We start from the raw sequence: 20,940 nt of genomic DNA, 5'->3' as shown, positions 1-20,940 counted from the left end.
CAAAGAAGTTAAGTGTTTGGCTGCTAACAGAAAGGTCAGTTGTTCAAACCCGCCAGTGGCTGCATGGAAGACAGATGTGGCAGTCGGCTTCTGTGAAGATTACGCCTCGGAAACCCTGTGGGGCAGTTCTCCTCTGTCCTATAGGATTGCTATGAGTCAGAATTGACTCGATGATAATGGGTTTCTAGACTGACATCTAGAGCTGCCCATGGTGTAGGGCAATAGTCATTCTCACATGTTTTTTGGAAAAAGAATCTGGCGGACTCTATTATAGTCAGTTATTCACATACGCTTTGACCCAGTCATCCCACTTTTGGGGATCTAGTCTACATTAAAAAAAAAAAATTAAGAACAATAGTAAGGACGCTACTGCAAGTCCGTTCACAGTAATAAAGCTACTGCTGCGGCAAACTGGGAACAACCAGAGTTTCCACCAGCCTGGAATGTCTAAAGAAATGACATGTCCTTAAAACAAAACAAACAAAAAAACAGGAGTACAACTGCCCCGCAGGGTTTCCAAGGAGAGACTGGTAGATTCAAACTGCTGACGTTTGGGTTAGCAGCCAAACTCTCAACCATCGTGCCACCAGGGCTCCAAAATGTCTTTAGCACTGAATATTCTGTAACTGTTAAAAAAACGTGTTTAAAAAAAAAAAAAAAGTTGCAGTTATACGTACAGTAAGTTCCTATTTTTTTTTCTTTTCAAATTCAAGCTTACTGGGGAATAATTTATAAACGGTAAAATTCACTGTTAAGTGTGCAGTTTATTCAGTGTTCACAGGTGTACACAATCATGTGCCATTACAACTGAGATACAGGGCATTTCCATCACCCCAACAAGTCTTCTTTTGCCTCTCCGTAGTCAATCCCCTGCCACACACACACACACACACACACACACACACACACACACAGAGTTCCTATTTTTGTTTAAAAAAAAAAAGGAAGAAGGGAGGACGGAAACCCCTGTGTGTGTTTGTGTCAGTTCTGTGTGGGGAGCCCCTGAGGAGAGGGTGCTGGGGGGTGGAAGGATGATGTTCTCTTTGCTCCCCTCCTGCTGGGATTTGGCTCACTGCTGCACACGTGCCTGGCTTCTGCAGTTTGACAAGTCAATTAAATGGATTTAAAAAATATATATATTAAAAAACAAAATCCAACTTATCAGTAGCACATGTATTTGATCTTAACAGCCAGAGGAATTGCTACTGAAAAGGGCATTGTCAAAGTGATGTTACCTTCGTTTTTATTACCTGCCCTTATTTTTACCCTTAGGGCCCCCAGCCTTTAGCTCAGTGGTAACCAGGTATTCAATTACCAGCCTTCTCAAAGCTTCTAGATCTCCCAAGTAGTGAAATCTAGCTAAAGATGACGGTGGAGAGAAAGCACAGCTTCAGGGAAAACACATGTGTGATCTTGGACCCGTTTTACTGTGTGAGGCTCTCTTTTCGCTGACTATGGGCCGTGAAGTTCATGGTCACTACCAGCAGGAAACCATCGAGCGCCCCGGTTGCAGGCCTAGCGGCTAAAGTGGTGTCGACCACACGCCACTGGGTGTGTCCTGGGTGGCTTTGTGATTATTTCTAGGCGGCGAGAATAGAGCTTGCATGGACCCTGACCGGGAGGGAGGGCAAGAGGAACAGGACACTGAGCTTGGGCGGACTGGGGTCCCTTGGTGCCCTCCCTGGGAACCGCATCATGGCCCATTGGGCAAGGCCGGAGGTCCCGTTCCTCTGGCCGTGCTGACCCATCGGCTCCTCAGCGCGGCCAGGTCCTGGGGCAGTGAGTGGGCTCCCACGAGGCTCCGCTCACCAAGGCACACCCCGCCCGCCAGGCCCACCCACGGCCCCGCCCACACCCCCTCCCACCAGGCTCCCCATCCCTGCCCGCTAGGCCCCGCCCACAGGCCCGGCCCCGCCTGCTAGGCCCCGCCCATCCTCCCCACAGGCCCACCGAGTCCCTCCCACGCCCCTCCACCAGGCTCCCCACCATCAACTCCCACTAGGCCCCACCTACACGCCGCACCCGATCCATCAGGTTCTGTCCTATCCACCAGGACCCCCACCACACCCCTCTCTGAAACCGCGTCCTAACAAGGCTCCCACCTCTCCCGCTAGGCCCCGCCCACAGGCCCTACCCATGCCAACCAGGTCTCCACCCCATACCCTCCCGGCCTCCTCCCACCAGGCACCCCATCACCTCCCATTGGGTCCAGACCACAGGCTCTGCACCACCTGCTAGCCCCGCCCCAACCTCCTAACAGGCCCCACCCTCCCGTTAGGTCCCGCCCACAGGCCCTGCCCCACCCTTTAGCCCCGCCCAAACAGACCCCGCCCCCTCCAGGCCCCGCCCGCCAGCCCCGCCCCCTCACCTTCATGCGGTGGATCTCGGCCTTCATGGCTCGGATCTCTGCCTGGCCGGTCTCGGAATCCACCGAGGCGCGCATCTCTTTGGCCAGCTGGATTTTCTTCTCCCAAAGCATGATTTGGTGCCTTTAGAGGTGGAAGAGGGCGTGTGAGAGCTGGAGAAACTGAGGCGCTTTCTCTCCAGACGGGGGGGTGCACAGAAAGGGGGTCGCGCAAGTGCAGGATGGTGCCTGGGGGCCCTCAGGAGAAGGGCATCCACCTGTCTCCTATCTGTGAAGGCGTAGTCGGTGTATCTAAACGCCCAGGCACCGAACCAGGGCTTGAATCTCCCAGAGAGGAAGAAAGGTCCCCACTCCGGGGCCAAGAGGTCAGCCAAACCCATCGTGCATCCATGCAGCCACTCAGCAACCACGGAGATGGAGATGTAGGTTCACCTGCACTGACGTGAAAGATAGCCCCGAAACAGAAAAGGATCCCATTTTTGGAAGAGGAAAATAAAGGAATACACATACCCAGTGGTTTTCTGTGAAAGGAAGAGAGCCAGAATGGCATGTTAGCCTGCACACACGGCTACAGTTTAAAACATTCACCGCTGGGCTTGTTTTACCTTCATAATCTGGCACCACACGAAAAATGTTGGAAAAATATTTGTCCCAAAGAAAGCCCCTTGCTTTCCAAAAATAGCCACAGTGGAGAGAGCTGCCCTGGGGATGCAAGCCAGCCCTGGAGGAGCTGTGGAGGGTTTTGGAACCAGGCACATGCCCTGGATTAGCAATGACATTGGGGTTAACGTGGGCTGGGGCCAGGGCTCACTCTGCTTCCACCAGGCTGTTCAGGATGCCCATCTTCTCCTCTTGGAGCTGGTTCAGCTTCTCCTGCAGCTCGATGCTCTCTCTCTCAGAGGCCTGGGTTGGAGAGGGCAGGGAACAGCTATAGGGGGCTGCAGGGAGGGAGGGAGCCCTGTGTGACATGGGGATCATTTCCCTTATCCCAGTCTGGATGCAGAGCTGCAGGACAGACTCCTGGCCCTGCCACCAGCATCTCACAAGGATGTGGAGCTATGACCCAGTGCCAGCACCCAACTGTGGACATGTGTGCCCTGACCTGTGCCCTCCCTCCATCGTCCTGGCCAGAACCCTTCCGATAGCCCTCCCTGCTTGTGAGGACAGCATGTCAGGGCCAGGACAGAGGGGATGGTGGGGGTGAAGGCCATGGTGGCTGGGGTCACCCAACCTTGATCGAGCGCACGAACTCGGTCTCCGTCACCATGGTGACCTGCTGAAGCTCCTCTGAGCTGCACCGGTTCTTGTTCATCAGCATGTTGAGCTTCTTCAGGTCGTTGTCCAGGTCCTTCATGTGCCGCTCAATCTCCTTCTGTTCCTTCTTCTCCTGCGTGATCTTGTCTGCAGCAGAGAACAGCGGTGGTAGGGACAGACTCCTAGGGGCTCAGAGGCCTTGCCGCCATGGCAGCACAACTTTCTGGAAGACCAGCCAGGGCTCTTTCTGCTCACAGTTCCTATTTGCCCCATTGTCCTTCCTGGTGCCCCACAAACCAAAACAAACCAGGTGCCATTGAGTCGACTCTGACTCATGGCGACGCCCTGTGTGTCAGAGTAGAACTGTGCTCCATAGTGTTTTTAATGGCTGATTTTTGGTTGTAGATGGCCAGGCCTTTCTTCTGAGGCACTTCTGGGTGGACTTGAACCTACAACCTTTTGGTTAGCAGCAAATTCATTAACTGTTAACTACCCAGGGACCCTGACGGCCTCTACCCTCCCCCAAATCATGCCACTGCTGGGCCAGAAGGAGAGGGGAGGGGTCTTTTCCTGACTGCTACGTTTGCAAAGCCTGGTGCTTCTCAGGAACATGAAGACCCCATGTGTGGACAGTCAGCAGGTGTGGGAGAGGGTCGGTGATGCAAAGGTAGGTGCTTGCCTGTCAAAGAACATGTGGTTCTGCTCAGACAATACAGCCTCCAGGAAAGGTGGTCTGGGGCCCTGCTCCCCCCACCCCCAAGCCATGGAAATGAATTTCCAGCAGACGGGGGCTGGGGCGACCCAAGATCAGGCAGCAGGTTGCAGGAACTGACAGCCAGTGGGTGGGCGCTTGGTGGGTTGCAGCAGAGGGGGCCGCAAACCACAAGCAGCATTTTCCATCCATATCGGCAGCCAAGGGAGCCCAACCTGGAGGCCTCTCATGGCCAGGCTGACCCACGTGGACCCACAACTAGGACCAGGTGGGACCAAGGAGGTCTCAGTAGGTGACCACATGAGTGATGGTGGCCTGGAAGGGACATCTTCCTCCCCTCCCCTGACAACCTGGAACTTTTGGGGGAGCCCTGGAACTTGGATACAACCTGGAGAAGGCAGAGGGTGGGGGGCCCCAGTGGGACAGTTACAAAATTCAGCTGGAGAGGAATAAAGAGGGTCTTATCCGAGTCGCACACCCTGCTGAGACCCCATGAGCAAGGGGAGCTGCCCAGCAGGACTTGAGGCTCTTCGGACAGGGGCATTGTTAAGGATGGAATTGTGTCCCCCAAATATGAGTTGGAATCCTGACCCCTATACCTGTAGCTGTGATCCTGTTTGGATATAGTTTTTCTTTACTTATGTTAATGAGGTCATGCCAGTGTAGGGTGGGTCCTAAACTGAATCGCTTCTGAGTTACATAAAGAGCAGCAGAGATGCAGACACACAGACACACACATGCATACACACACACACATATATACACACACACACACACACATACACATGTACACACATACACACATACGTACACACATACACGTACACACACATACATATACTCACACACACACAAAGATAGAAGCCACGTGAGGGTCATCTACAACCCAAGGAACAAGGAACCCCCAGGGCTACGACAAGGAAGGAATCCACACAGCCAAGACCCTGATTCGGAATTTTCAGCCTCCAGAAGTTCAAGAAAATAAACCCCTGTCCTTTAAAGCTGCCCATGTGTGGTACTTCTGTTACCACATTAGAAGACCAAGACAGGCGTGTTCAGCCAGGCATCCCTGTGTCTGGCAGGGCCGGGAGCATTCAGGAACTTGGGCAATTCAGTAAATTTTCTCAACAGATCCTCTGTGTGCAAACTGGGCAGACCGTTGGACCCCAGTGGTTTACAGAATAGGACATATGCATTTTTTTAAGGCTGCATGAAAATAAACCAATGTGATGACCTCCTGAAACTATTGCCCTGAGGAAATCTTTAAACCTTTGATCCGAAACTATTCCCTGAAGTCATCTTTGCGCCAAATGGCAGTTTAGCCTCATTAGAAAAAAATGTCTGCATTAGGCATTACAGGCTTTTGAAAAATTACCTGTATGGGATCAAATCAACAACAGCAACTCAAAAGGATAGACAAGAAGCTGAGGGGGCCAGTGAGTTTGTGTTAAGGATGGTGGCACAACTTGAAGAATGCAACCAGTGCCATGAACTGTACATGTACAAATTGTTGAAGTGGTGTGTGATCTGTCATGCATATTTCCATGCAAAAAAACAAGATAAAATGAGCCCCCCTTATTTGAAGGCATGCCCACCCCCAGGAGCGGCAGGGGCTGAGCACCCTGCAGGCTCTGCGCACACTCACTCTCGATCCGCAGCTTCTTCCGCTCCAGGATGTGGATCTCCTTACTGAAGATGTTCAGGTTCGCCAGCTGCTCCTCACGCTCTTCAGTGGCCTTGACCATTTCCTGCTGCAGGCGCAGCCAGCTCACCTGGGCCTGGGTCACGCTGGCATTGTGCTCATCAATCAGCTTCGTCAGCCTCTTGATCTCAAGCTCCAGGGGCCCGACCTCTTCCCCCTGAAAGTGGCATTTATCAGAAGGCAGAACTAGCCTTCTTCACGGTGTTTTATCGCCGTGGCTACGAGCTCGGCTGCCAACCAAAAGGTCTGCAGTTCGACCCCCACCAGCCACTCCTCGGAAACACTATGGAGGCAGTTCTACTCTGTCCTATAGGGTCACTATGAGTCGAGTCGACTCGATGGCAATGGGTTTTTAGTTTATGATGTTTTATAAAAGGGGAGAAGAGACACAGAGACGAAGACACACGGGTGAAGACAGATGCCACGTGAAGCTACAAGTCAAGATCACCCAGGAAAATCTGGGGGAGAAGGCAAGGAAGGATCATCCCCCAGAGCGGCAGACAGAGAGCGGGGCCCTGCTGATGCCCTGAATTTGGACTTCCACCTTCCAGAACTGTGAGAAAATAAATTCCGGTTCTTTAACGGCCCCCCTCCCCCCAAATATAGACTTCTTCTTCTCCAAGGCCTCTCTTTTGGTTGGTCAGAACCCCCGGGATAGTGAAACTGTACAATGGTTCAAATGGGCTCTAGGCAGGGTCAGGGAACCCACTGTGTTCACTGCCCTTGAGAGCCCCCAGGTACATGCCACAGACCTCCTGTAGGAGGTACTAGTTTTGGGGGTCTCTGGAACCCCCTACAAAGCCACCAGATGTAGGGGCTGGGCAGGCGGACTTGCTGTTCCTCAACCAAAAAAAAAAAAAGCTAAAACAATCAAGTTGATTCCAGCTCAGAGTAGACCTGCCCCATAGGGCTTCCAATGAGTAGCTGGTGGATCTGAACTAGCCAACCTTTTGGTTAGCAGCCGATCTCTTAACCACTGCACCACCAGGGCTCCAGCATTCCCTGAAGGGGCTTTGCAAGTTGCCTTTGTTACAGCAGACAAGTCACCAGTTACTTGAATCCCCTGGAGCTTGTGGCTTTGAAAAGAGTGCCCCCCTAGCGGTCGGGTGCATGTAAGCACTCGCCCCAGCTGCCCACCCCACCCTGGGGCAGGAAGCCCCTCTCAGATAAGACATCCGGCCTCACACCTTTCAGAATGCACCCACCCCTTGGGCGGCAGTCAACCAGCGCATTAGCAGGTCCCACCTGGCCCCGGCCCTCTTTGTGTGGGCTGTGAGCCAGGCAAAAAATCAAAAGAGTAAAGCTTCCTGCCACGTGGAAACTGTCTGGAATTCAAATTTCAGTGTCCATCAATGCAGCCTCGGTGGACACAGCCAAGCTCGCTCATTTACCTATTGTCTGTGGTGGCTTTCTCAGTACAAAGGCAGAGTCGAGTGCTTGTGTCAACTAGTAGTTGTGAGAACTGGCCTGGCAAAGCCGAAAATATTGACTCTCTGGCCCTTTGGAGGAAACCCTGGTGGCATAGTGGTAAAGTGCTACGGCTGCTAACCAAAGGGTCAGCAGTTCGAATCCGCCAGGTGCTCCTTGGAAACTCTATGGGGCAGTTCTACTCTGTCCTATAGGGTCGCTATGAGTTGGAATCGACTTGAAGGCACTGGGTTTGGTTTGGTTTCCGGCCCTTTGCAGAAAAGGTTTGGAACATCCGATCGACAGCATTCTGCACACGCGGCGACTTCACTTGTGAAACGGGCAGTGAAAGGAAGGACTGCGCTCCACCAGCTGCAATTGCGTTTACTCCGACTCATGGCAACCCCACGTGTGTGGAGTAGATCCGTGCTCCACAGGGTTTTCGGTGGCTGATTTTTTCAGAAGACAAGTGCCAGGCCTTTCTTCCAAGGCACCTCTGGATGAGTTCCAACCGCCAATCTTTAGGTTAGCAGCCCAGCGCTCAATCATTTTTGACACTCAGGGACTCTTACTGTGTTTTAGTTAACTTCTCACCACAAGAAATTCCTGAAACGACCACCAGGCACAAACATCACTGTCATGGATTGAATTGTGTCTCCCCAAAATATGTGTCAACTTGGCTAGGCCATGATTCCCAGTATTGTGTGGCTGTCCTCCGTTCTGTGATCTGCTGTAATTGTCCTATGTGTTGTAAATCCTAACCTCTGCTTGTGGTTAAGGAGGCAAGATTAGGTTATGTTAAAGAGGGTTAGGGTGGGATGCAACATCCTTACTCGGGTCACATCCCTGATCTGTTATAAGGGGAGTTTCCCTGGGGTGTGGCCTGCATCACCTTTTATCTTACCAGAGATGAAAGGAGAGAGAAGCCAGCAGAGAGAAAGAGACCTCCTGCCATCAAGAAAGAAGCATTGGGAGTGGAGTGCATCCTTTGGACCAGGGGTCCTTGTGCTGAGAAGCTCCTAAACCAAGGGAAGATTGATGACAAGGGCTTTTGCCCAGAACCGACAGAGAGAGAAAGCCTTCCCTGGGTGCTGGTGCCCTGAATTCGGACTTCTAGTCTCCTAGACTGTGAGAGATCAAATTTCTGTTTGTCAAAGCCATTCGCTTGTGGCATTTCTGTTATGGCAGCACTAGAAGACTAAGAGAATCACCCTCAGGGGCCTCTCCCAGCCCGTGGACACTTACCCCCAGTTCGGAAACCATTTGTTCCAGCTGCTTATTGAAGAAGTTGATGAGCCCCTGCTTTCTCTCAATCAGGATGGTGCGCCTAGAGATTTCGTTTTCACTGTTGGTAATGAGGTCGTTGACCTTCTTCACCTCCTTGTCCAGCTCGACCAGCGTCTTCTGGTGCATGTCTAGCCGGCAGTTGGTGTTCGTGATGTTGAGGGTGGTCTGAGCGATGTTACCATCAATTTTGGAAAGATGTGTCACCTGAATTAGTAAAAGGAAATATGTTTGAACTTCTTTTTCTTTCTTTTCTGGAATCCTCTAGGTGAGCGTGGCTGGTTTATCATTTCCTTCAACATCTGAAGGTTCTTCTGGAGAAATCCCAAATGCATATCAAGAGAGGAGGATGTAGTTTTAAACCCATCTCAAGGGGAGAACCTACTTAAAGTGGTAACTTCCTACAAATAAAAGAAAAATAACATTATAGCTTTTTCTTATTAAACAAGTAGTGTCATAACATTATAGAGTCCCTAGGTGGTGCAAGGAAACCCTGGTGGCATAGTGGTTAAATGCTACAACTGCTAACCAAAAGGTCGGCAGTTCGAATCCACCAGGTGCTTCTTGGAAACCCTATGGGGCAGTTCTACTCTGTCCTGTAGGGTCACTGCGAGTCGGAGTCAACTCAGTGGCAACAGGTTTAGGTGGTGCAGGTGGTTAACAAATTCACTGCTAACCCAAAATTTGGAAGTTTGAGTCCACACAGAGGCCCCTCAGAAGGAAGGTCTGGCGATCTACTTCCAAAAACTTAGCCTTTGAAAACCCCATGAAGCGCAGTTCTACTCTGACGCAAGCAGGGTCCCCATGAGTCAGAGTCCACTGGACATCAACTGGTTTAACATACACTGTAGGTGAATGGGAGCCCTGGTGGCGCAGGGGTTAAGAGCTCGGCTGCTAACCAAAAGGTCGGCAGTCGGAATCCACCAGCCACTCCTTGGAAACCCTATGGAGCAGTTCTACTCTGTCCTATAGGGTCGCTGTGAGTCAGAATCGACGCGTGTGACCACACGGATGAAGAAAGGGGAGAAAACATTAACCACCCATAATTCTGCCACATGCTTATCTGCCATTACCACTTGGAATCCACCCTTCCCTCTAGTTTTTATATATATATAGCCTAAAGCAAACAAACAAGCAAAAACGAAAACAAAAAAAACCCATAGGATCACAGCTCTACATACTGGTTTATAACCTCGGGTCACTGGTGGGCCACTCTATCGGCCCATGTTGGAGGAGCAGAATGCTCTTCGTGGTCCTCCTGTCACCCTGGAGGTCCGACCAGCCCATCCCTGGTCGGCTTGTTGGGTCTTTTGTGAGAAAAGACAGAGGTTTACTCAGATTATTTCATGGCTGGAGGGTTTGTTATAAGGAAATGAAAAATCACAGCCCAGCGCAACGACGTAGCCAGACTCATTTTACAAATTGGAAGGATGTGTTGTAAGCTGAGGGAACAGGGACGGGGATGGGGACAGGGCCAGGGTTGGGGTCTGGGGACAAGCTCCTCCATTTCTGGTCTCTGACCTACCACCCAACCCTCAGCATTCACCTGCCACCAGCTCTGTCCAGTCCTGGCCTCAGCTCTTACAGGCTCTGTGGCTCCTATCAACCCCAGCCCTTCGCGGGGCTCATTCCAGCTTCCCCTCCCAAAGCAGCTGTTGGCTGTGTCTCACACTCAGCCTCTCTGACGGCCACCATGGTGGCTTCAGGTACGCTCGACGTTTCAATGCCCAAACCTACCCACCTGGGAGCAGAAGCCTCCAGCTTCCGAATCACAGGGCAACGCCAGCCCACCCCACCCTCAGCCCCTCTGAGCTCAGTCTTCGTCACTCCTCTCCTTTGCCAAGGTCGTCCAAGGTGGCCAGCCATGCCTGGGTCTTCAGGAGGAGTCTGACACCCTGTATGTACCCCGGCTCCCGTTCCTAAGTTCACAGACTACGGGACACCCATTCCCCACCCCTCTGCGTCCCCTTTCTGTATCTCACGCCCACTGTCCCCAGCCAGACGAGCCAGAACACCTGTTGTTCTCCCACCCCAGCTCTGCTCCCTATGTCCGCTCCCCTTGCTGAGACCACAGGCCCTCCACCCAGGGCGTCAGTGCTGCCCCTGAATTAACTGTACTTCCACATAGCTGACACTCCACGTCGGCTGAGCCTGCCCTCCCTCTGGGCCCTACCTATCCCTCCGTCTGTGCCTTTTCCCAGATATGCCCCCAGGACTTCTGAGCAATTAGGAAAAAGTGCCCCCTCTTCAAGACACTCGACTTTGATCCATAGGGTGGGAAAATGGACGTGATAGATGGATCTGTTCACCAGGGCTCTTTATTGCCCTCTGCTGGACGTCAGTGGTAATACACGGACGACCTCACGCGGTGGCCCAGGAATGGCACAGGGTCTTTGGCTGGGGAAATATACCAAAATCTAACAGAAGTTGCCTCTCGTTGGTTGGATTACAGCTGTCTTTGATTTGTTTTTACTTCTGCTTTTCTGTACTTTCCAGGTTTTCTACAATACAAATGTATTGCTCCTACAACTAGAAAAACCATGAAAAATGGATAAACACACTGAAACCCCCATGCTCACCCCAACTCTGCCTTCCCACCCTGTCTGTCCTGTTGTTGGCTGCTGTCGAGTCGATTCTGACTCACAGTGACTCCATGTGTGCAGAGTAGAACTGCTCCATACGGCCTTCAAGGCTGTGACCCCTGGGAAGCAGATTGCCAGGCTTGTCTTCTGTGGCGACTCTGGGTGAGTTCAAAGTGCCAACCTTCTGGCTGGTGGTCAAGCTCTTAACCATTTGTGCTGCCCAGGTCCTCCCTCCCCAGGCCTAGAACGTAGTAAAAAAATATATAATAACCCAGTTGTGGTCGAGGTGACGCTGACTCACTATGACCCCACGTGTGTCAGAGTAGAACAGTCCTCAACAGGGTTTCCATGGTGAGGTCTCAAAAGTAGATCACCGGGCCTTTATTCTGAGGCACCTCTGGGTGGACCCAAACCTCCAATCTTTGAGTTAGCAGCTGAGTGTGTTAACAGTTTGCGCCACTCAGGGACTTCTGCTGTTGTTGTGTGCCGTTGAGTCAATTCCGACTCATGGCGACCCCGTGTGTTCAGAGTAGAACAGGTTTAAAGGGCTTTCAAGGCTGTGACCCGTCATAAGCAGATTGCCAGGCTTGTCTTCCATGGCAACTCTGGGTGGGTTCGAACTTCCAACTTTTGGGCTAGTGGTCGAGCACTTAACTGTTTGTGCCACCCTGGAACCTAAAGGGAGCCCTGGTGGCCCAGTGGTTAAGCGTTACAGCTGCCAACCAAAAGGTGGGTGGTTCGAATTCACCAGCTGCTCCTTGAAAACTCTGTGGGGGCAGTTCTACTCTGTCCTATAGGGTTGCTATGAGTTAAGATTGACTTGACCACAATAGGTTTTGTTTTTTTTTTAGTTTGGGACCTAAAGGGGGCCTTTTCTTGTAGACCCTATAGCTGACGGGCGTGACTTCCTCCACTAGCTCCTATAGCTGAGGCGCGGGACTTCCTCCACAGCTGCCCTGTGGGAGCTGGTGTTGAGCTCAAGGAGACCCCAAGTACCAGGTTGGTCTTTTCCTTCTGCAGCTTGACGATGAGCTGGCTGAAGTACTTGGTCATCTTGTTGGAGGTCATGTGCTCCTGCAGCTTCTCCAGGATGGATGCCTCCATCTTCCTCCTTGTGTCCAGCTCGTTTTGGATGGCTTGGCTGATGGTCTGCAGCTCACCCAGAAGGGCTGTGTGTTCCTGGAAAGGAAGAGCGGAAAGGCAGACTCTGTTACAGAGGCACCACCACAGGCCAACAGCAGCCGCGGAGGCACCAGCCTGAGCGGGGGTGCAGCCGCACCTGGTGGGCCTTGCCCAGGATGTCCTCGGTGTCCTGAAGGGTAAGACGGTAGGTGTTGAACTCGTTCTGCAGGGCCTCCTGTTTGGCCAGGCACTGGGCAGTCAGCTTCTGCATGAGGTTGGCTTCAGTCTCTGTCCTGTTCAGGATGCTTGCTAGCTTCTCATTCTTCTCTTCCTCCTTCGTGATCGATTTCTTATAGGCTTCAATCTCCCCGTCAATGGACTTGACTTGATGCTGGCATTCACTGCCAAAATCAAGAGAGCAAAGCCAGTTATGTGCTGGACAGGAACTCAGAAAGAAAACACATGTGGTTGTCCTTACTTGAAGGAAACTCACTAAACAGAAATCTCCACGTAAAGAGAGAAATTAGGAAATCAATTCTTTTCATAGGAGCCAAATTTGGCTACCATTAGTAGAACAATTGCCTGCTTAAAGTCCTAGTTAGGTGTTCTTTTAATGTTGTGATTGTAAGGAGACAGAAGGGGAGGACTGTAACTCCACAGCCAGGCATTGTGGCAGGAGGAGTTCATATACCATCCTCTTTAACCCTGACAACGATCGTAGGAAAGAAATATTGTCATCCGATTTTACAGATGCGGACGCTGAAGCTCAGCATACTAGAGTAATTTCCCAAAGTCCACAGCAAATGGGGCAGCTGTGACGGGCATCTGATTGATGTTACTTCAATGCCACTCTCTCCCCTCAGTATCCCAAATACCTACAACTAACGTCAGGTTAGAAAATAAGGAGAGTGGAGAAGCATACCAAGTTCGGGGGCAGAAGATTCAGTATTGTTAAGATGTCAATTCTCCTTCACTGATCTATAGAGTCAATGCAATTCCAATCACAACCCCAGGAGGTGGATTTTTAAAAATAAATTGACAAGCTATTCTAAAATGTATATGGAAATCTAAAGGACCTAGAACAGCCAAAATAATTTTGTGAAAGATCACATGACCTGATTTTAAGACTTTCCGTAAAGCTATAGTCATCAAGGCAGTGTGATAATTGGCAAAAGAATAAACAAATGATAGATTAATGGAAGAGAACAGAGTCCAGAAACACACACACACACACACACACACACACACAGAGTTAATTTTTGACAAAGGTGCTATGGTTTTTCACTGAGAAAGGACAGTCTTTTCAACAAATGATACTGGAACAACTGAATATCCACATGCAAAAGAATGAACCTGGAATCCTACCGCACACCATAACAAAAATTAACTTGAAATGAATCGGAGGCCTAAGTGTAAGAGCCAAAATTTGCAGAAAAAATAGGGGAAAATCTTTGTGACATTGGGCCAGGCAAAGATTGCTGAGAGAGGACATAAAGAGCATGAACTATATAATTGGCATAATAAAATCTATTAAGAAAACATTCTGCATCCCACTTTGGAGAGTGGCATCTGGGGCCTTAAACCCTAGCATAAGCCCAAGAGACAGAAAGGGGCACATAAGCCAGAGACTACATTACCCTGAGACCAGAAGAACTAGATGGTGCCCAGCTACAACTGATGACTGTCCTGACAGGGAACTTAACAGAGAACCCCTGAGGGAGCAGGAGAGCATTGGGATGCAGACCCCAAATTTTCATACAAAGACCAGACTTAATGGTCTGACTGAGACTAGAAGCACCCTGGTGGTTATGGCCCCCAGACCTTCTGTTGGCCCAGGACAGAAACCATTCCCGAAGCCAACTCTTCAGACAGGGATTGGACTGGACTATGGGATGGAGAATAATACTGGTGAAGAGTGAGCTTCTTGGACCGAGTAGACACAAGAGACTGTGGGCAGCTCCTGTCTGGAGGGGAGATGAGAGGGTGGAGGGGGTCAGAAGCTGGCAGAATGGACAGGAAAAGAGAGAGTGGAGGGAAGGAGTGTGCTGTCTCATTAGGGGGAGAGCAACTAGGAGTGTACAGCAAGGTGTATATAAGTTTTTGTGTGAGGGACTGACTTGATTTGTAAACTTTCACTTAAAGCACAATAAAAATTAAAAAAAAAAGAGCATGAACTATAAAAGAAAACAATTAATTGGGCTTCATCAAAGTTTAGAACATCTGCTTTTCAAAAGACACCATGAAGAGAATGAAAAGAAAAACCACGGCCTGTCAGAAAATATTTGCAAAATGTATATCTGAAAAAGGACTTGTGTCCAAAATATATGAAGGGATCTTACAACTCAATAATAAGATAAACCACTCAATTTAAAAATGAGCAAAAGACATTTCACCAAAGAAGATACAGAGATGACAAATGAGCACATGAAAAGATGCTCAGCAGCACAGTCACCAGGGAAATGCAAATTAAAACCTCAGTGTGATGCCGCTACATGTCCACTAATGGCCACGTTTAATGGCTAACATCAAAACGACGGACAATGCCAAGGGTTGGTGAGGGTGTGGAGCAACCGGGAATCGCACATACTGCTGGTGGGGATGCAAAATGGAACATACCACTTTGGCAAACAGTTTGGCAGTTTGTTATAAAGCTAAGTACATCATCACTGGCAATCCCACTCCTAGGAATTTACCCAGGAGATAGGAAAACCTACGTTCACACTAAGAAGGGTCACAGCAGGTTTACTCGAGATAGCCATCAACCAGAAACAACCTGTCATGGATTGAATTGTGTCCCGCAAAGATATGTGTATCAATCTGGCTAGGCCTTGATTCCCAGTATTGTGTGATTGTCCACCATTTTGTCATCTGATGTGATTTTCCTGTGTTGTAAACCTTACCTCTGTGATGTTAATTAGTCACCTTGAAGGCTAAGGTGCGCCTGACCCAAGCCATGGTATTTTCAATTGCATCATATGCACGTGAAAGCTGGACAATGAATAAAGAAGACCAAAGAATTGACACCTTTGAATTGTTGTGTCGGCGAAGAATATTGAATATACCATGGACTGCCAAAAGAAGAACAAATCTGTCTTAGAAGAAGTACAACCAGAATGCTCCTTAGAAGCAAAGATGGTGAGACTGCTTCTTACATACTTTGGACATGTTGTCAGGAGGGATCAGTCACTGGAAAAGGTCATCATGCTTGGAAAAGTACAGGGTCAGCTGAAAAGAGGAAGACCCTCAATGAGGTGGATTGACACAGTGGCTGCAACAATGAGCTCAAGCATAACAACGATTGTAAGGATGGTGCAGGACCTGGCAGTGTTTCGTTCTGTTGTGCATAGGGTCGCTATGAGTCTGAACGGACTCAATAGCACCTAACAACAACAACAACAACAATGATGTTAATGGGGGGGGGATAGGCGGCAGTTATGCTAATGAGGCAGGACTCAATCTACAAGATTAGATTTTGTCTTAAACCAACCTCTTTTGAGATATAAAAGAGAAGCGAGCAGAGAGGCATGGGGTCCGTCCTACCACCAAGAAAGCAGCACCGGGAGCAGAGAGTGTCCTTTGGACCTGGAGTCCCTGTGTGGAGAAGCTCCTAGTCTAGGAGAAGATTGATGACAAGGACCTTCGCCCAGAGCCAAGACAGAAAGCCTTCCCCTGGAGCTGACGCCCTGAATTTGAACTTCTAGCCTACTAGACTGTGAGAGAATAAACTTCTGTTAGTTAAAGCCATCCACTTGTATTTCTGTTATAGCAGCACTAGATGACTAAGACACAACCCAAATGTCCATCAATTGGCCAAGAGAAATAGACGGTGATGTGTTCATACAGTAGACTACTCATCAATAAAAAGAAAATGGGCTATTGATACGGCAACAGTGATGAAGCTTAAAAGCTATGTGAAAGAAGCCAGACACGCAAAGCTACAGACGGTGGTATTCCATTCACATCACATTCTACAAGTGGCAAAACTACGGGGGCAGGAGACTAGCAGTGGTTGGCAGGGCCTGGAGGTGGAGGGAGGGTGCTGGCCTTTGGGATGAAGGAAATTCTCTACATCTTGAGTGTACAAGTGGTAACACGCCCCTGCCCCTTTGCCAGCAATCACTGAACTGTGTATTAAAAAAAAAGGGCAACCATTCTCACTGTCCTTTTCCAAACTGTTCCTCCCCCATCAACGTAAACTGGTTGGACAACTCAAAGAGTGCAACCTACGCCATGGAATTGTACATGTAGAGACTGTTGAATTGCTGTTTGTTTTGCTGTGTATATTTTCAACAACAATAAAATTAATTATTTTTTTAATGCAAAAAAAAGGATAAACTACACTGTACATAAATTATCCCCAATAAGCCCGCCTTAAATGACTCATTTTCTTTTTAGGGAAGTGGCAGTCTTACAAATGTGTAAAGGTTGAGAATAAAAATAAAACATCTCATTTTTAGAAATACAGTTATAATTGTATGATAGAATTCTTAAAGCCAGTAATGCACATGTGTGGGGAGAAGACGGACGATTTGAGCAATCCAAAGTGCTGATAATCATTGGGCCACCAAGGGGGGCAGAGTGGGGAGATTTTTATTTTTTAAAACAATTTTTTATTATACTTCAGATGAAGGTGTACAGAGCAAACGAATTTCTCATAAACAATCAATACACACACTGTTTTTTGACATTGGTTGTCAACCCCATGACAGGTCAACACTCTCCCCTTCTCAACCTTGGGTTCCCAGTCACCAGCTTTCCTGTCCCGTCTGCCTTCTATCCTTGTCCCTGGGCTGCTGTGCCCATTTAGCCTCGTTTTGTTTTATGGGCCTGTCTAATCTTTGGGTGAACCTCAGGAGTGACTTCATTATTTAGCTGTAAGTGTGTCTGGACCAGTCTTTCTCAGACCAATAAGTCTGGTCTTTTTTTTTATACAATTTTTATTGTGCTTTAAATGAAAGTTTAGAAATCAAGTCAGTCTCTCACATAAAAACTTACATACACCTTGCTACATACTCCCAATTACTCTTCCCCTAATGAGACGGCCCGCTTTCTCCCTCCACTCTCTCTTTTTGTGTCCATTTCTTCAGCTTCTAACCCCCTCTACTCTCTCATCTCCCCTCCAGGCAGGAGATGCCAACATAGTCTCAAGTGTCCACCTGATCCAAGAAGCTCACTCCTCACCAGCATCCCTCTCCAACCGACTGTCCAGTCCAATCCATGTCTGAAGAGTTGGCTTTGGGAATGGTTCCTGTCCTGGGGCAACAGAAGGTCTGGGGACCATGACCACCGGGGTCCTTCCAGTCTCAGTCAGACCATTAAGTCCGGTCTTTTTACGAGAATTTGGGGTCTGAATCCCACTGCTCTCCTGCTCCCTCAGGGGTTCTCTGTTGTGTTCCATGTCAGGGCAGTCATCGGTTGTAGCCAGGCATCATTTAGTTCTTCTGGTCTCAGGATGATGTAGTCTCTGGTTCACGTGGCCCTTTCTGTCTCTTGGGCTTGTAATTACCTTGTGTCCTTGGTGTTCTTCATTCTCCTTTGATCCAGGTGGGTTGAGACTCATTGATGCATCTCAGATGGCTGCTTGCTAGCGTTTAAGACCCCAGACGCCACTCTTCAAAGTGGGATGCAGAATGTTTTCTTAATAGATTTTATTATGCCAATTGACTTAGACGTCCCCTGAAATCATGGTCCCCAAACCCCTGCCCCTGCTACACTGTCCTTCGAAGCATTCAGTTTATTCAGGAAACTTCTTTGCTTTTGGTTTAGACCCATTGTACTGACCTCCCTGTATTGTGTGCCATCTTTCTCTTCATCTAAAGTAGTTCTTATCTACCAACAAATTAGTGAATACCCTTCTCACACCCTCCCACCCTCTCCCCTCTCGTAACCACAAAACAATGCTTTCTTCTCCGTTTAAACTATTTCTCAAATTCTTATAATAGTGGTCTTATACAATACTTGTCCTTTTACAACTAATTTCACACAGCATAATGCCTTCCAAGTTCCTCCATGTTATGAAATGTTTCACAGATTCATCACTGTTCTTTATCGATCCATAGTATTCCATTGTGTGACTATACCATAATTTATCCATTCATCCATTGATGGGCACCTTGGTTGCTTCCATCTTTTTGCTATTGTAAACAGTGCTGCAGTAAACATGGGTGTGCATGTATCTGTTCATGTAAAGGCCCTTATTTCTCTAGGACATATTCCGAGGAGTGGGATTACTCGATCTTATGGTATTTCTATTTGTAGCTTTTTAAGGAAGCACCAAATAGATTTCCAAAGTGGTTGTACCATTTGACATTCCCACCAGCAGTGTAGAAGTGTTCCAATCTCTCCACAGCCTCTCCAACATTTATTATTTTGTGTTTTTTGGATTAATGTTGTTGGAGTAAGATGAAACCTCATTGTAGTTTTGATCTGCATTTCTCTAATGGCTAATGACGGTGAACATTTCCTCATGTATCTGTTATCTACCTGAATGTCTTCTTTAGTGAAGTGTCTATTCATATCTTTTGCCCATTTTTTAATAGGGTTATTTGTCTTTTTGTAGTTGAGTTTTTTCAGTATCATATAGATTTTAGAGATCAGGTGCTGATCAGAAATGTCATAACTAAAAACTTTTTCCCAGTCTGTAGGTGGTCTTTTTACTCTTTTGGTGAAGTCTTTCGATGAGCACAGGTGTTTGATTTTTAGGAGGTCCCAGTTATCCAGTTTTTCTTCTACATTTTTTTACAATGTTTTCTATACTGTTTGTGGCATGTATTAGGGCTCCTAACGTTGTTCCTATTTTTCCTTCCATGATCTTTATCGTTTTAGATTTTATATTTAGGTCTTTGGTCCATTTTGAGCTCATTTTTGTGCATGGAGTGAGGTATGGGTTTTGTTTCATTTTTTTGCAGATGGATACCCAGTTATGCCAGCACCGTTTGTTAAAAAGACTGTCTTTTCCCCATTTAACTGATTTGGGGCCTTTGTCAAATATCAACTGCTCATATGTGGATGGATTTATGTCTGGATTCTCAATTCTGTTCCATTGGTCCGTGTATCTGTTGTTGTTCCAGTACCAGGCTGTTTTGACTACTGTGGCGGTAGAATAGGTTCTAAAATCAGGTAGTGTGAGGCCTCCCACTTTGTTCTTCTTTTTCAGTAATGCTTTATTTATCCGGGGCCTCTTTCCCTTCCATATGAAATGGGTGATTTGTTTCTCCATCTCATTAAAGAATGTCCTTGGGATTTGGATAGGAATTGCGTTAAATGTATAGATCACTTTTGGTAGAATAGACATTTTTATAATGTTAAGTCTTCCTATCCATGAACAAGGTATGTTCTTCCACTTATGTCAGTCTCTTTTGGTTTCTTGCAGAAGTGTACTGTAGTTTTCTTTGTATAAGTCTTTTACATCTCTGGTAAGATTTATTCCTAAGTATTTTATCTTCTGGGGGGCTACTGTAAATGGCATTGATTTGGTGATTTCCTCTTTGATGTTCTTTCTGTCGGTGTAGAGGAATCCAGCTGATTTTTGTGTGTTTATCTTGTATGCCGATACTCTGCTGAACTCTTCTATTAGTTTCAGTAGTTTTCTGGAGAATTCCTTAGGGTTTTCTGTGTATAAGATCAAGTCATCTGCAAATAGAGATACTTTGACTTCTTCCTTGCCAATCTGGATGCCCTTTATTTCTTTATCTAGCCTAATTGCTCTGGCTAGGACTTCCAGCACAATGTTGAATTAGAGTGGTGATAAAGGGCATTCTTGTCTGGTTCCTGATCTCGATGGGAATGTTTTCAGGCTGTCTCCATTTAGGGTGATGTTGGTTGTTGGCTTTGTATAAATGCCCTTTATTATGTTGAGAAATTTTCCTTCTATTCCTATTTTGCTGAGAGTTTTTATCATGAATGAATGTTGTACTTTGTCAAATGCCTTTTCTGCATCAATTGATAAAATCATGTGATTCTTGTCTTTTGTTTTATTTATGTGGTGGATTACATTAATTGTTTTTCTAATGTTGAACCATCCCTGCATACCTGGTATGAATCCCACTTGGTCATGGTGAATTATTTTTTTGATATGTTGTTGAATTCTATTGGCTAGAATTTTGTTGAGGATTTTTGCATCTACATTCACGAGGGATATAGGTGTATAATTTTCTTTTCTTGTGGTGTGTTTACCTGGTTTTGGTATCAGGGATATGGTGGCTTCATAGAATGAGTTTGCTAGTGTTCCATCCTTTTCTATGCTCTGAAATACCTTTAGTAGTAGTGGTGTTAACTCTTCTCTGAAGGTTTGGTAGAACTCTGCAGTGAAGCCATCCACCAGGGCTTTTTTTTTTGTTGGGAGTTTTTTGATTACCTTTTCAATCTCTTCTTTTGTTATGGGTCTATTTAGTTGTTCTACCTGGGTTTGTGTTAGTTTAGGTAGGTAGTGTGTTTCTAAGAATTCATCCATTTCTTCTAGGTTTTCAAATTTGTTTGAGTATAGTTTTTCATAGTAATCTGATATGATTCT

At 47.7% G+C, this 20,940-nt stretch overlaps 1 protein-coding gene across 1 annotated transcript in view; it reads right to left on the bottom strand.

Annotated features, from left to right (window-relative positions):
• The window catches only part of CCDC40 (coiled-coil domain containing 40), a 73,965-nt gene that overhangs the window by 7,606 nt on the left and 45,419 nt on the right, over window positions 1–20,940 (bottom strand). The window contains exons 11-17 of the mRNA XM_049860939.1: window positions 12,586–12,829; window positions 12,303–12,485; window positions 8,686–8,931; window positions 5,977–6,190; window positions 3,597–3,766; window positions 3,177–3,268; window positions 2,369–2,489 (exon numbers count right to left, since the gene is read on the bottom strand). Of these exons, the coding sequence (XP_049716896.1) occupies window positions 2,369–2,489; window positions 3,177–3,268; window positions 3,597–3,766; window positions 5,977–6,190; window positions 8,686–8,931; window positions 12,303–12,485; window positions 12,586–12,829 (1,270 nt within the window). The remainder of the gene's footprint in view (window positions 1–2,368; window positions 2,490–3,176; window positions 3,269–3,596; window positions 3,767–5,976; window positions 6,191–8,685; window positions 8,932–12,302; window positions 12,486–12,585; window positions 12,830–20,940) is intronic.

The sequence above is a fragment of the Elephas maximus genome, chromosome 19, assembly GCF_024166365.1.
Source record: "Elephas maximus indicus isolate mEleMax1 chromosome 19, mEleMax1 primary haplotype, whole genome shotgun sequence".
NCBI lineage: Eukaryota > Metazoa > Chordata > Mammalia > Proboscidea > Elephantidae > Elephas > Elephas maximus.
This window is presented reverse-complemented; position numbering and strand designations above follow the sequence as displayed.